Raw genomic sequence first — 13,380 nt, 5'->3', positions numbered from 1 at the left:
ATACACCTCATTTTGTTTGTTACTGATACACAGGAAAGCTTGAACATAATTATTTACTCACAATCCATGTGTGAAAGCAACGGTGTGTGTTTTCTGATGCATCTGCCCATGTGCCCTGGGCCACTGTTTTCTCTGGAGGCAGGGGGCAGCAGCTGTTGTATGAATGAATTTATGTGTGCCTGCGCGTGTGTGAAAGCCTCTGGGAGAAACCCAGCTTGGATGTCCAGCTGAAGCACCAGCCAAAGAGCAGCTAACATTAGATTACACACATAATCTTACTGGTCGATCTGCTGCCTGGAGAGTAATTTGAAGGGTTACCCGTGCATTGAAGTACTACATTTCTATCTTTCCTTCCTTCTCTTTGTGTCCCTCTGGACATTTATTTTGGCTTGTCCTCAAGCTGCTGTTGGTCTTGGCAATTTATGAAAATGCCAGACGCCAGTGATGCAGAACAAAGAGATGAAAATTGGGAAAGAAGTTTCACATGTGAAAACAATCAAGGGACGCAGACGCATTAATTTTCTGTCAAATCCTATTAAGCCTCTTGGACAGTGTGAGGGATTTAGGAGGTCTGTAATGTAGCAATCATTAGTGTTAACTTGAAGCAAGTCCCCTGGGATGCAGGCAGCTAAATGAGGTGATGAGAGGGAGACTGATGTGGGAGATTATTTAGCAGCCATTTAGGAACATTTTTATCTTAAAGAGCCATTTGAAACAAAATGTGATGCCTGAATCTTTTTCATGTTTTCTTCCTAAAACTGAGTCAGCAAGTGAGTCTATTTTCGAATCCTGACCCTTTGATTTGACTTAAAATTCTACAAAATCTTTTCCATCAGTCTTGATGGTTATTGAATATTCTGCTTGTTCAAGCCTCTGCGCTGAGGTACGCTGATCTCCTCTAACTTACAGTATTGGCTCGTTATTCTGCAGGACTTAAAACACTGATGTTTGCAGATAACCTCAGTGCACCGCTTTCTGCTAATGCAGCAATCTGCCTCATGCTGATCATCCTGTTATACAGCAGCAGTGTACACACATACGCAGGCACACACAAACAAGCACAGCGCTCAATATATGCAATGTCTTGGGATTCTTTTAATGATAAATATTGCAACAGTTTGGACTGAATGACCAAACATCTAAAGTACTGCACTAATGAAAGTCCACAAGTATGTTGGAGAGTAGTGAAGTGAAAAAAGCTGCAGTGAGAAAACTGCACTCACAAAGTGTGTCGCATTGCTAAATTACACAAAAGATTGAAACTTTTCAGCCTGTTTTATCACTAAATCCTGACCTGAACTGGGATTCATGCTTGATTCAATCAATCAAAGGCAACTATTATATTTAGAGAATTAGAATTAGTACACAGGTTTTATCCTGTAGGTTAAATCGAGAGATGGACACCTGCATTGTGTCTGATGTTTGGATCATTTTCTTTTTTAACCAGGAAAACAGGAGTTTTATACAAGGATCGTCTCAGTCTGCAATATAAATATTAAATACAGACACGATGTCGTACTTTGTGTTTGACATTAAGTATCAGAAGCATCTCAAACATTTACATCAATATGCAATATACAATATACAAAGACATGAAAAATCTCTGTGAAATCACCAAAACATTGAAACATTTGCTGCTTTTGTTGCTAATTCCAAAAAGAGGAATATTGAACCACAAAATACCATTTTTCTCTTACAATCTGAGTGCAGTCATTAACAAAAATGAACAAAGAGAAAACTCTAGATGAGCAGATAAATGTCTGCTTTGGCTTATGTGAAGGTGTGGATCAGCATTTTCCAATGTTTCCTCTGCCAATATTGCGGAGCCATTTAGGTTTCATTTAGGAAAGAGAAGCAAATAGTCCAATAATCCCCTTCTGTCCAAACATACTTGTACTCTGTGGTTAAGCTTCTGGAGCTCTTATTTGATTTAGAATTGAATATTTTCATAAATGTACCAGGAGAAAAGGGGAGAAACCCAGTTGAACATATTGATCTGGGGCACAAAAATGAGATAAAACATATTTACAGATAAATAGACTATAATACTTTTATATATTTCTATTTTCAGTTCAAATTTTTTACAAAAACAGTCAACTCACATTGTTTTAATGGAACCTTCTCTGATAAAGTTGTGGGTCTCTGCACATTCATTCACTTACATTAATATTTAAAAGGAACTAAAGCTGATTCAGTTTGTATTTTGAGAGGTTTACTTGATCAAATTCATTAAATGATTTGCTGAACCTATAGATTCAAACAGGGCACAATAAATGTCAAGTGAGGACCACCTTAACAAATACAAAATACAAATGTGCATATAAAGTGGACTCCTGGGGATGCAGGCTGCCACTAATAAAGCACTGGATAAAGAATAGTCTGGTATACAGCGTGCATTAGGGTACAGGATAGGCGTGCACACAGATAATGAGGATGTGCATAGTCTGCATAGAACATATTGCATGAATCCAGTTGGTTGCAGAGTGGTGATACATACAATATCTATTAACTGTAAAATACAAACTATGTGTTTCAAACCATCTGCTGTAGAAACATTATAGAGAAATTGAATTAAGGAAAGCAGCAGGCTTGCCATAAGCAATCTGTCCAGTCTTTAAGCTTGTGTCACGACAGAGACGTTTGTACAGCAGTCGGACTCTGTGATGTTTAGCCAGTACCGTTAGTATGCGTATGCAGACATGCTGTACGCTTCCCTTCAGCTTGTAATACAGTTTTTAATCAACATTCAGCGCTGCAGATTCTGACACTGAACATTACTTAGTCACATTTTACATATTCTTAATATTTGCATTTCAATGAGCAGAGCCAGCCACATGTTTCCATCACCGTGTCATGTACTGTATGTGTCAAATGAATCCTTGTGGTGCAGAGAATCATCAGTTTCAGCCCTGCAGTCAAATCCACTGCTGTCAAGCCACCAGAGACTAATCGGTCTCAGTACAAAGAATAGACAGCGGCTGAATATCGCCTTGTAAATCACATGCACAATTTAAAAGTCCAATTAATGTTGTATTATGTTTTCAGTGTCAGTGCAGCATTTACACTCACAGCTGTTCCAAGCACAGGCGGCGGGCCATTTTGCTCAAGTCACAGACATGGGTGACTCTTTGTCTCCTGTGTTCTTGTCATCTATTTCACTCAAAATGCGAACACAGGCATGCTTTTCCAGGTGGAGCAGTCCTAATGCAGCGCTCTGCTCTATTTTGAGCTTGTCTCATGTTAACACGTTCCTCTGCTCCTCACCTGCCTTACACTCTGCTGTAACAAGCTGTCTCTTCTATCCCCTTGCTCAAAGACAAGATCATTTTCTCCCCTTCCTGGGTCTCTACACCCATGTTGTACAACCCAGATTGTCTTCTTTCTTTCACTAATTTGCTGGCTACTGAGGAAACATTGTATCAGTTCACACCACCTTAAAGTTTGTGGTCTTTTATAGCTGTTGTATAGCTTTTCATCCCAGGTGTTCGCTCATCTCCCAACTGTCTATGTCCGTTATTTTGCCTTGAGCGGTCCTCCTCTGCTTGGAAACAAGTGTTGTTAAAGTAATTAACTCCTCCTCACAGGGAGCGTGTACAACCTCTGCATTGTGGCAGAAATATCGGGGAGCCCCACAATGCGCAGGTTTTCCCTCACTCATTAGAAAGAGCTGACAGTGCAGCCTTAAAGCCCAAGTCCTTCTCCGCAGTGCCCATGCTGGATCGACACCAGAATGTAACAGTACAGCACATCAGTCTCTCAGAGGTTTAGAACAGCAGCTGCACTGTTCTGTAGTTCTGCTGGTCTCTGGATACAGCTTTCTCTAACTGCAGCAATGCTTTAATCATGACCAATGGGAGCTCCTGAGAGTTTTTAATAAATACTACCTGTATGGTGCAGCAAAAAGCTGATGATGAATCAAGTCTCCTCACTTTTTTCAAAAAGTGAACTGTTGAAAAAGATTAAAGTCTCCCTCTTCTCACACTTGGTTTGGTGGCCCTGAGGCACAAAACACAACATTTGGAAAATGCAGCAGAAAACACAGAAGTGTTGTTGTGCTTATTGGTTTACTGTCCTGTTTCCTGGGTTTTGTTGCATCAGAAATTTACTCTTATTTACATATTTATTTAGTCTTTCACCCAATGTTGCACCTCGGGGCCGCAGTAAGTTGGAGGAAAGAAAGAACGTTTGTTCATGGAAAAATACCCAATAATCTCATTATAAAGGCCGAAAAACTGTATAATAGCTACATTCTCCTTCCTCGGTTGTCTCTCTGTAAGACTGCTGCCGTCACACAAACGATGATGTTTCTTCTCCTGACACTGACGCTTGCAGTGTCATGATGTCAATAGTAGCTACTCTTGTCAAAGGGGGGGAGGAGGAGTTGGTGGGTGGTGTTAAAACCCATGCCTTCAAGCATGGGATCAATGGCTCAAATCCTGTCCTGCTCAATCTTTTCGCTTTGCTCCCATCGGCTAATGATCTAATGATCAGGAGATGAAAGTACGTAGTTAATGTACATGGTTAGGTTAAGCTGTTAAAAGATATGGTTGGGCTCACTATACACAGATCACACTGTTTGATACCTGATACTGACACACACAACACAACTGCCTACCATAACACTGTCATTTCACAATACTGCTACGTATCGGACAAACGCTCCTATTTTACAATTTCTGTTGTTTCAGTTTCTGTGGGCTGTTCACATCAATGTTAAAATCAATGTTCATGAATCAATAGGTAATCAGTGAGCACCAGACGTCATTTCCTCATTTAGCCATGAATATCTTGGGCTAAATTTAGACTACTTCTAGCCCAAGCAGTTTACTCCTTATAGCTTAATTGATATATCACAAAAACAGCTGTAAATATATAAGATGTATGACCGAAGTCTCTATAACATGCTAAAATCACAAAACACCAACAAGGATTTCAACCTTGAGTTTGGTTTGATGATCAATTGGACTTGAACAAAGGTTGTGTCCTGGCATTACTTTGGTTGTGACTTGGTGCTGAATAAATAAGCTGATTTGAACTCGTCAAAGTCTGAGAAGGGTTCTTGGCCTGAAGTGAACATTTCAAAGTCTTTCTGTTGATCCGAAATGGTTTGGAAGTGAAAAGTGACCAAAAGATAACTTTATCGCTTTGGCTTCAGAAAAAAAACCAATGGGAAACATATCGTAACAACACCCAATCACCAGGTAAACCGAAACAGGGTTAGGGTACACACCCGATAGTCACACCCACATTTCCCTGCACCTTTGAACATTTGCTCCTCATTAACTAATGTTGTCTCTCTCCTTTCACCCCCTCCATCTCCTGCCCGTTCTTTCCCCATTTGTCTCTCTGCAGGATCCTGCTGACAGTGGTGGTGATTTTCCGTATTCTAATAGTTGGAATAGTGGGGGAGAAGGTGTATGAAGATGAACAGATCATGTTCATCTGTAACACCATGCAGCCCGGCTGCAACCAGGCTTGTTATGACAAGGCCTTCCCGATCTCGCACATCCGCTACTGGGTGTTTCAGATCATCTTGGTGTGCACGCCGAGTCTGTGCTTCATCACATATTCTGTTCACCAGTCTGCTAAAGCACGTGACAGAAGCTATTCTCTCCTCCATGCCCACATGGATCATCACAGCCACGGTCACCACGGTCGCCACCATGACCATCACGCTCGCAAGCTTCACGCTCGCAACATTAATGGCATCCTGGTGCACCCCGAAAGCAGTAAGGAGGATCATGACTTAGACGTCAAGGAGATCCCCAATGGACCCAGAGGGCTACCTCAGACACACAAAAGTTCAAAAGTGCGACGGCAAGAAGGCATCTCCCGTTTCTACGTCATCCAGGTCGTCTTCCGCAACGCGCTGGAGATTGGCTTCTTGGCCGGCCAGTACTTCCTGTATGGCTTCAATGTGCCAGGGATGTTCGAGTGTGACCGCTACCCATGTGTGAAGGAGGTGGAGTGTTACGTGTCTCGTCCAACAGAAAAAACTGTCTTCCTGGTCTTTATGTTTGCAGTGAGCGGCATTTGCGTTTTGCTCAACCTGGCTGAGCTCAATCATATCGGATGGAGGAAGATAAAATCGGCCATGCGAGGTGTGCAAGCCAGAAGGAAGTCGATCTGTGAAGTGCGTAAGAAGGATGTGTCACACCTGGGTCAGGCCCCAAACCTGGGCAGGACCCAGTCTAGTGAGTCAGCCTATGTCTGACAGAGGCTTCTCTGCCTGGGAGCTCAAGGACCTTTGAAATTTTGGAGAAGAGCTTTTCCCCGGCCTGCTCAGTAGGGCACAAAACTGGCCACTATATTCTTATTTGGGAGCACAGACTCTGTGTAGTCACAATGGAACATTAACTAACCAAGTAGAGTTTTTGACACTTGAAGAGAAAAGAATCACCTTCCTATCAAAGTGACATCCGTGTTGCTGTCACACCTAAAACTTACAAAAGAACATTTCTGCTCTACCTAGGTGACACTAGGTGCCTTCAAAGAACCCGAAAGATAAAACTGAGCAATTACAAATAATATCGAAATACTGTAAAGACAGGCTGATATTGAAATATCTGAGGGTTTTTATCATTTGCCTTTGCTGTAGGTCAGAAAAAACATTTTCCATGGATGTGTGCATATGCAAGAGCTTAAGCGTGTGCATGCATACGCATGTGTGTGTGTGGGAAAAACAGCTCGTCTCTGATTGAAGTCAGAAAACTGAATGCTAAACTAATCTGAACTACTGAAAGAAAGGTAATGTTATTTCTCATTGTCCAGAGTGTTTGAGAGAAGTCCCTCAGTGGACAAACAAAAGCACCTTTTTTAAACCAACACCAAAACTATCAGCACTAAAATGATCAACATAAACTGGAACACAGTATTTGTTGTTGGTGTTGCAGGCTTTTTGGAAGAAAAAAGTCACCGTTTTTCACGTTCTTTTGTGTATTAGTGTCAGTGAGATAACAGACTGACAGGGACCTGGGAGCTTTTGCTCAAACTGAGACACGAGCTGTATTGTCAGTGACTTACGTTTTATTTCCAACCATGTATCTGTACTCTGCATTACTCCCAGTGCCTGCAAGGCATGCTGTTTACTCTCAAAAGCCACTGAGAAAAGTTGTGAAGAGAGTGGTGTTGTCTCCACTTCAGCTTGGAAAATGTGACTGCCGTCGAAAGCTTATGAATGGAACCACATGCAGACCTTTTCAGTTAAACAGGTAAAGTGACGTAGTCACGAATATTTGAACATGTAACCTCAAGCTTTTTTTCACAAGCAGATTTGGTGCCATATTTCGAAGTTACTGTACATAGACAAATGTAGTAATTACATTTAGCCTTTCCCCTAAGCGGTATAGATAGACTTGTGGGTGGTTTGGGTGGTTATGAAGATTATTCATATATTTTCAAGCTTTAACAATATGTATCATTAATGTGCTATTTGTTATGCCTTCACCCACTTATGGAGACTATATGTTCCAAAAGTGTTTTCCCCTCTTTGGACTTTGAAAAAGGCATGTTACCGAAGCATTAATAGAATGGATAGATTATGACATGTAACTTAAAAAAAGAGACTGTTTTATTTATTTGCATCCTGCTCCTGTGAAATGTAATAGTCAGCATGCATTAAGATGAAAAATATAAAGTGATACGAACAAAGAATCTCATTATGGGAATACTGAAAGTTATTACGTGAAAGGTGCCAAAATTGCAGCAATAATAATGATATATAATATGTGAAAAAAATGTAAATAAATGATTATGCAGTGACATTGGCTGTGTTGGGTTTTGAAATGAGGTCAGAATTACAATGTGTTGGTGTCGTTTTACTTTTACATTGACGTGTTCTCAAAGGAAAAGAGGTGAAAGTTACTCATCAAACGCATGTTCAACAAATTCTACATCTTTGATTTACTACATTTTTACTTTGTGATGCATTAATGTGTAGGTAACCGATTATTTTTCATATATATTCTTAGTTGGGTGCAAACTAAGAAAAGAATGATGGAATTTCACCTCTTGACCCTTTATTGTCCACATTAAGAAATAAGAAAAATCTAAATATGTCTTATTTTTTACTTTCCTTTGGGCTGTGGTTACACTTCATGATAAAAGATGAAAGTTCGGGGCGGTCTGTGGCGTAGTGGGTACAGCAGACGCTCCATGTACAGAGGCTATAGTCCTTGTGCAGCTGGCCCCGGTTCAAATCCCGCATCGGTCGGCCCTTTGCTGCGTGTTATTTCCCTCTCTCTGCCCCTTGGTTCCTGTCTCTCTTCACTGTCCTATAATAAAGGCATAAAAACCCCCAAAAAAGATGAAAGTTCAAACAAGTAATGGCATAACACATATTTTCTTTTAGCATTACGAACCTAAACTGAGTGATAGAGATGGTTTAGGTTGGTTTTCTTACACAAATGTTCCATAAGATACAGTTTAGTCACGGAAAAAATTGCTCAACCAAATGGAAAAAAAACTTATTAAAGGGATAATGTTGCTGCATAGAAGTAAAAAGTAGCAAAATAAATAAGTCCAAAACACAGAGTGTAAGCATTTATTTACTTTCCCCCATGGGTGGACCACAGGACAGCGTGGTATCACTGAGTTCACCATAGAGTGTTCAGTACAATGCGTAAAGCTGCTTTAAAATTTATTATTCAACGCAGAGAAATGATACATCTCTGAGAATACTTCAGCACTCTCTCTGGCCTTCTGTTGATGAATTATAGATATTTATTCTGTTCATTTCCATGATATAAGACTCCTGAGTCGAGAAAATCTACTTTTGCAACTTTCATCTCTATGCTGTGAAAATACGAGGCCCCTTATATAATGTTCCGGACACCCACTTGTGTTTCCTAGACTCATCGTGACTCATACAGTAGGCAGGTGAGTTATTATAGATGGGACCTGATAATTTCAGTAATGAGCAAGGTTACCGAGGGAGAGAAGAGAGAGGTGTGGGGGCAGTGAACCTTTTAGCGTTATTAAACCTTCAGTCAGTGCAGGCGGCACATGGCTGCGTCCTGGGAAATACTGAAAGCAAAGGGAGACTAAAGGAAGAGAAACAAGGGTGATGAGGAGTGTTAATAAAAATGATTGTCTGATAGGATGTAAAGTAATGAAGGTTGGGGTCGTTCATTCACTTTAAGGCCAATCAGTGCTCTTACTGGCATGTGGGCGGCTGACTCTGCTCTGTACATGTCTACGACAACGTTCAAACGTGCACAAACACAGCCCATTAATGCCTAAACAAAAGCACTGCTGAGGATGTGACCAGGCCGGTTGCTGTGGTGACACGAGGGCAGTAATGATGTTAAGCAGCACAGAGACTACAGCAGCGGGGGGCTGAAGCAGCACTGCACCACATCAACCTACAGCACACACTCAAGTGCAGACTCATTCATGGCGAAAGTTAGACGCATGCTGTGCTGAGCGTTCTGCTGCAGTGCTGCAGCTGCAGTACAAGTGTGAGCTGAATAAAAGGTGAGTTTAATTACCGGCTAAAGATAGCCTTTGTTAAGACATATTACCCGTGTGTTACATTATATAAGGAAAACTTGATAATTCGCTGGAGGGCACGAATAATCAAGCAGAAACTGCATCATTATGAAGTTTTAACACTTATATCTAATCTATATTCTAAAAGCTGTGACTCAACACCCACACACTGTACCCTCAATGTTGTGCTCTCTGTGCAGAGCATTAAATATAGCACAAATAAAGAAACTTAAAGAATTTATCGCACCTGCCTACTTATGCATTAAAGCATGCATGTAGGTTTGAAACAGCTCTGTGTAATCACAGGAGCGAAGATTAAAGATGTAAAGAAAAGAAACATGCCGGACCACAAACAGACCAGAAACATTTGTAAATGAACACCATTTTAGCTTTTTGCTAGAACATAATTGAAATACATAATAAAAATTTGGGTTAAACTGCAGATTTTTAGCTTTAATTGGAGAGTATTCACATCCAAATCAAAGATGAATATGATTAATATGTACTGTAGAACCAATGCAGTCAAGAGCCCCCAATGAAGTGAGGCCACCCTCAGGTGGTAATAATTACATGAATAAATGTATAGATGATAATTTATGATAATGATAGATCAAGAGATAATCCATGACCGAGATTGTGAGAACATTAGGTGTGTAATGAGATTCAGCCAAACGCTGCAAAGTTGATTGGACAAATGAGCTAAAACATGCGGTTTATGCAGCCGCTGTCCGCAAAGGATTCTTAACCAAATTAATTTTATATATGATCTTATCAATATGTCCAATTACGTTTGTGCTCTTGAAAAACAGGATTTTCCTTATTATAAAGCTCTAATCTCTAATCCCTCCATCCGATTCAGATGGAAATGCTACACTTTTAGTCCATATTCATTATATAACTGTGAAAAATATGCTTTGCTTAACAACTGAACCAACGAAAACTGTATCAAAATATTTAGACGGTGTTGTGTATTTATAGATTTAATGGGGAAAAAACGCACACACATACGTCGGTTAATCTGCGGTTTGCTTTGAATTTAAAAACTGCAGCGTAACACATCCTCTTTTGTTTTTAGTTGGAGGTGTACGACAATAATCTTAGACAATAATGATGTTACAGTTTAATCAAAGTATTAAAATGATCATAAAATGAAAGAAATGTCTTGACAGAAGAAATATTGCAAATTACAAAAACGTGGCACTGACGATAAGCAGGTCTCAAACTAGGTTGCCGTGGTGATCACAGTGTATTTTACAGATGAATGCACTCACATGATCACCCTGATCTCTCATCAGGAAGCCGACCTTCGCGATTCCAGTCATTTACTCTCCAATATGCTTACTCTACAGTGTCATGAGTCAGAAGTCTGGATCATTTTCATTCCACAAACATGCCACTGATGCTGCTGACTGATTTGTTTAGATTTATTTACCTTTAACTATCTCACATTTCTTTGTAGATTTATGTTGTTTTAAGATCTTTCAATCTGATTTTGGAATTTCAGTTTTTCTGATTTGGCTCACTCACTTGTTTTGGTCTCAGTCTATTTTAAGACATTATTTTGTCATTCTGAGAAGCCAGGTAGAGCTTCTGTTCTCACAGATGAAGTTGGACCATGAACTCAAAGCACAGGCTGAATAGAGGAGGTGGAGGTAGACACCTTGCTCCCAGTTAAGCATTCGGAGACACAATTTTGGTCTTCTCAGACCCATAAATGATCATATTTGGACAGGATGGTAGAGCTGAAGAGCCATATTTGAAGCCCGATTTGATTTTAAAACAAAAGAATAAAAAACATCTTTTTAGGCCTGCTTCTGTGTACTGATCAGAAGGAGCAAATCTAAGTATTTCATGACAAAAGTTAGAGCTTGTTGAGTGGGAGTGTATTGGTGCAAAGGATAATTCGAAGCCTGCACCTAGTCCATGTTTTATATATAGCTGATGGGTCTCTTTGTGTGAGTCCTTCAGTGTAATTCTAAGTAAACTCTAACAGCTGCCTCGCGTTAGTTGATCATTTCAGACCTGTGGATCATATACTGTGACTGATTAGATTTTGCTAATCTATTACAGAAATCCCCCCCTTGCCTCCTCATCAAACGTTCTGCTGCTCTGTGACTTACTATCCTCAGCAGATTTATTAATATCCCAAAGATAAGACAACTCAAGGAGGGGAATCATTTCATTATTCCTCTTCTGTGTTCCTGTAATATTTCCCTCTCTGGCACTTCACTCACTCATAAAGATGAAATTGGATTTGACTTATTCCTCTCTGGAGCCTGCTCCACTTCCACTCTCCTAATGGCTCTGGCCATCAATTTGTGTCAGTCTCTATTCTGCTCTCTGCAAGTGACTTGGTCTCCTTTTGTGATATCCCTGCTTGGCACAGTCTCTCTGCTCTTCCTCCCTCTCTGTCTCCATCTGGTCCTCTCCTCCTCCACCTGACTCACTCCCCTTTCTTTCCACTGTTTCCTCCACCTCCACATTTTTATTCTGCCCTCCTGCCATCCTCTGACCTTCTCTTTCCTCACTCATTAAGCCCTGCTCTGGCTTTCCCACCTGGATCTCAACTGATCCCATAGTTCCTTCCACTTATTCTTTTTTTCACACATTGTTTCTCCTCCTCTTTGTGTTTATCTATCAGAGATGCAAAAGCCAAAATCCACTCCTCTGCGTTTCTGCAAGCAAGCCCTTCAATCCTCGCCTTTTGATTCAGATTTTTCTTTTTTCTCTCACCACAAAGGGATTTCGCACCTGCTGACAACAACAACCGACAGTTTACCAGCTCTATTACTGCTGGCTTGACATCTTACCAGCTCCTCTCACTGCTGATAATCCTAGAAATATGACAAATAAAGCTTGCAATGTTTGGGTTTTGTCTGATCACAAAATTCAGAGCGGCACACTTCATCCACTCCAGATTTTAAGACCTAGACATGAATGTTGTTGCATCTTATTGGATTAACTTGTCATTGGGAGGCAGATTTGGGGTATATCTTAACCTGAACCAACTATGCAATACTTTTAAATCTGAAAACATTTTGGGATTTGATTTTCTTCCTAATCCTGTGGTGGCCTGACAGTTAGGATGATGAGACAGGATTTACTGTATACCAGAATTCTCCCAAGTATCTTATCCACAGTACCAAAACCTGTTTATTTTAGCCTATAGTATTGGAGCAGTTACTAAATTAGATGTTTAAAAAAACAGCCTTGAATTGAAGGGGTTAAATTTCCTGTTTACACTCACCTAATTCATCGTTGGCCACTGCAGCAATATGTTCAGGGATTGTGAACACTACAGATTCTGTGTGTGTGCTGTCCATTTAGGATAAACCTGACTTTACACCCCACTCTCCTGGTGCTTTTAAAAGGTTGATCATGTGAAAAGATGTGGGTTTTTGATAACGTTGTTTTACTAATCCAGCATGGCTGTAAAATCTGTGTATTTGAAGTAATGGTTTTAAGAAAAGGACAATCCTTACATACACATACAACACACAATCGTTCCAGTTTCCCCCTCCACATTCATTCCCCACCTTGGCATTTCTACTAATACACAGAGGTCACATAAATTAAGACTAATCTTACAACAGTTAGCATATAGCTTGCACTCATTGGCTGTGTGCAGTGAAACCAGTGAGTTAGGGTGCAGATGTGGCCACTGCAGCTATAACTTTGCTATAAAACACGACATTATAAGGAAAACACTATAGGCTCAGAGTTAAACCTACAGAAAAGGAAGGGTAGTGTAGTCTAAATGGGAATGTAGCCAAGTTATTACTGCAATACAGATGATTATTTACTGCACAACCAGCTCATGCCCCATAGCAATGGAAAAGAACATTTGTATATACAAATAGGAGTCACAGTTTAGGGAGTCAGGAGTGTTAA

General features: G+C 40.4%; 1 protein-coding gene across 1 annotated transcript in view; it reads left to right on the top strand.

Moving 5' to 3' along the window:
• LOC142401932 (gap junction delta-2 protein-like) overlaps positions 1-13,380 on the top strand; it is a 33,934-nt gene that overhangs the window by 10,978 nt on the left and 9,576 nt on the right. The window contains exon 3 of the mRNA XM_075487383.1: positions 5,353-6,208. Coding sequence (XP_075343498.1) covers positions 5,353-6,208 — 856 coding nt within the window. The remainder of the gene's footprint in view (positions 1-5,352; positions 6,209-13,380) is intronic.

Source organism: Odontesthes bonariensis, chromosome 16, assembly GCF_027942865.1.
Source record: "Odontesthes bonariensis isolate fOdoBon6 chromosome 16, fOdoBon6.hap1, whole genome shotgun sequence".
Classification (NCBI taxonomy): Eukaryota; Metazoa; Chordata; class Actinopteri; order Atheriniformes; family Atherinopsidae; genus Odontesthes; species Odontesthes bonariensis.
Note: the sequence above shows the minus strand (reverse complement) of the source record. Positions and strands in the feature narration are given on the sequence as shown.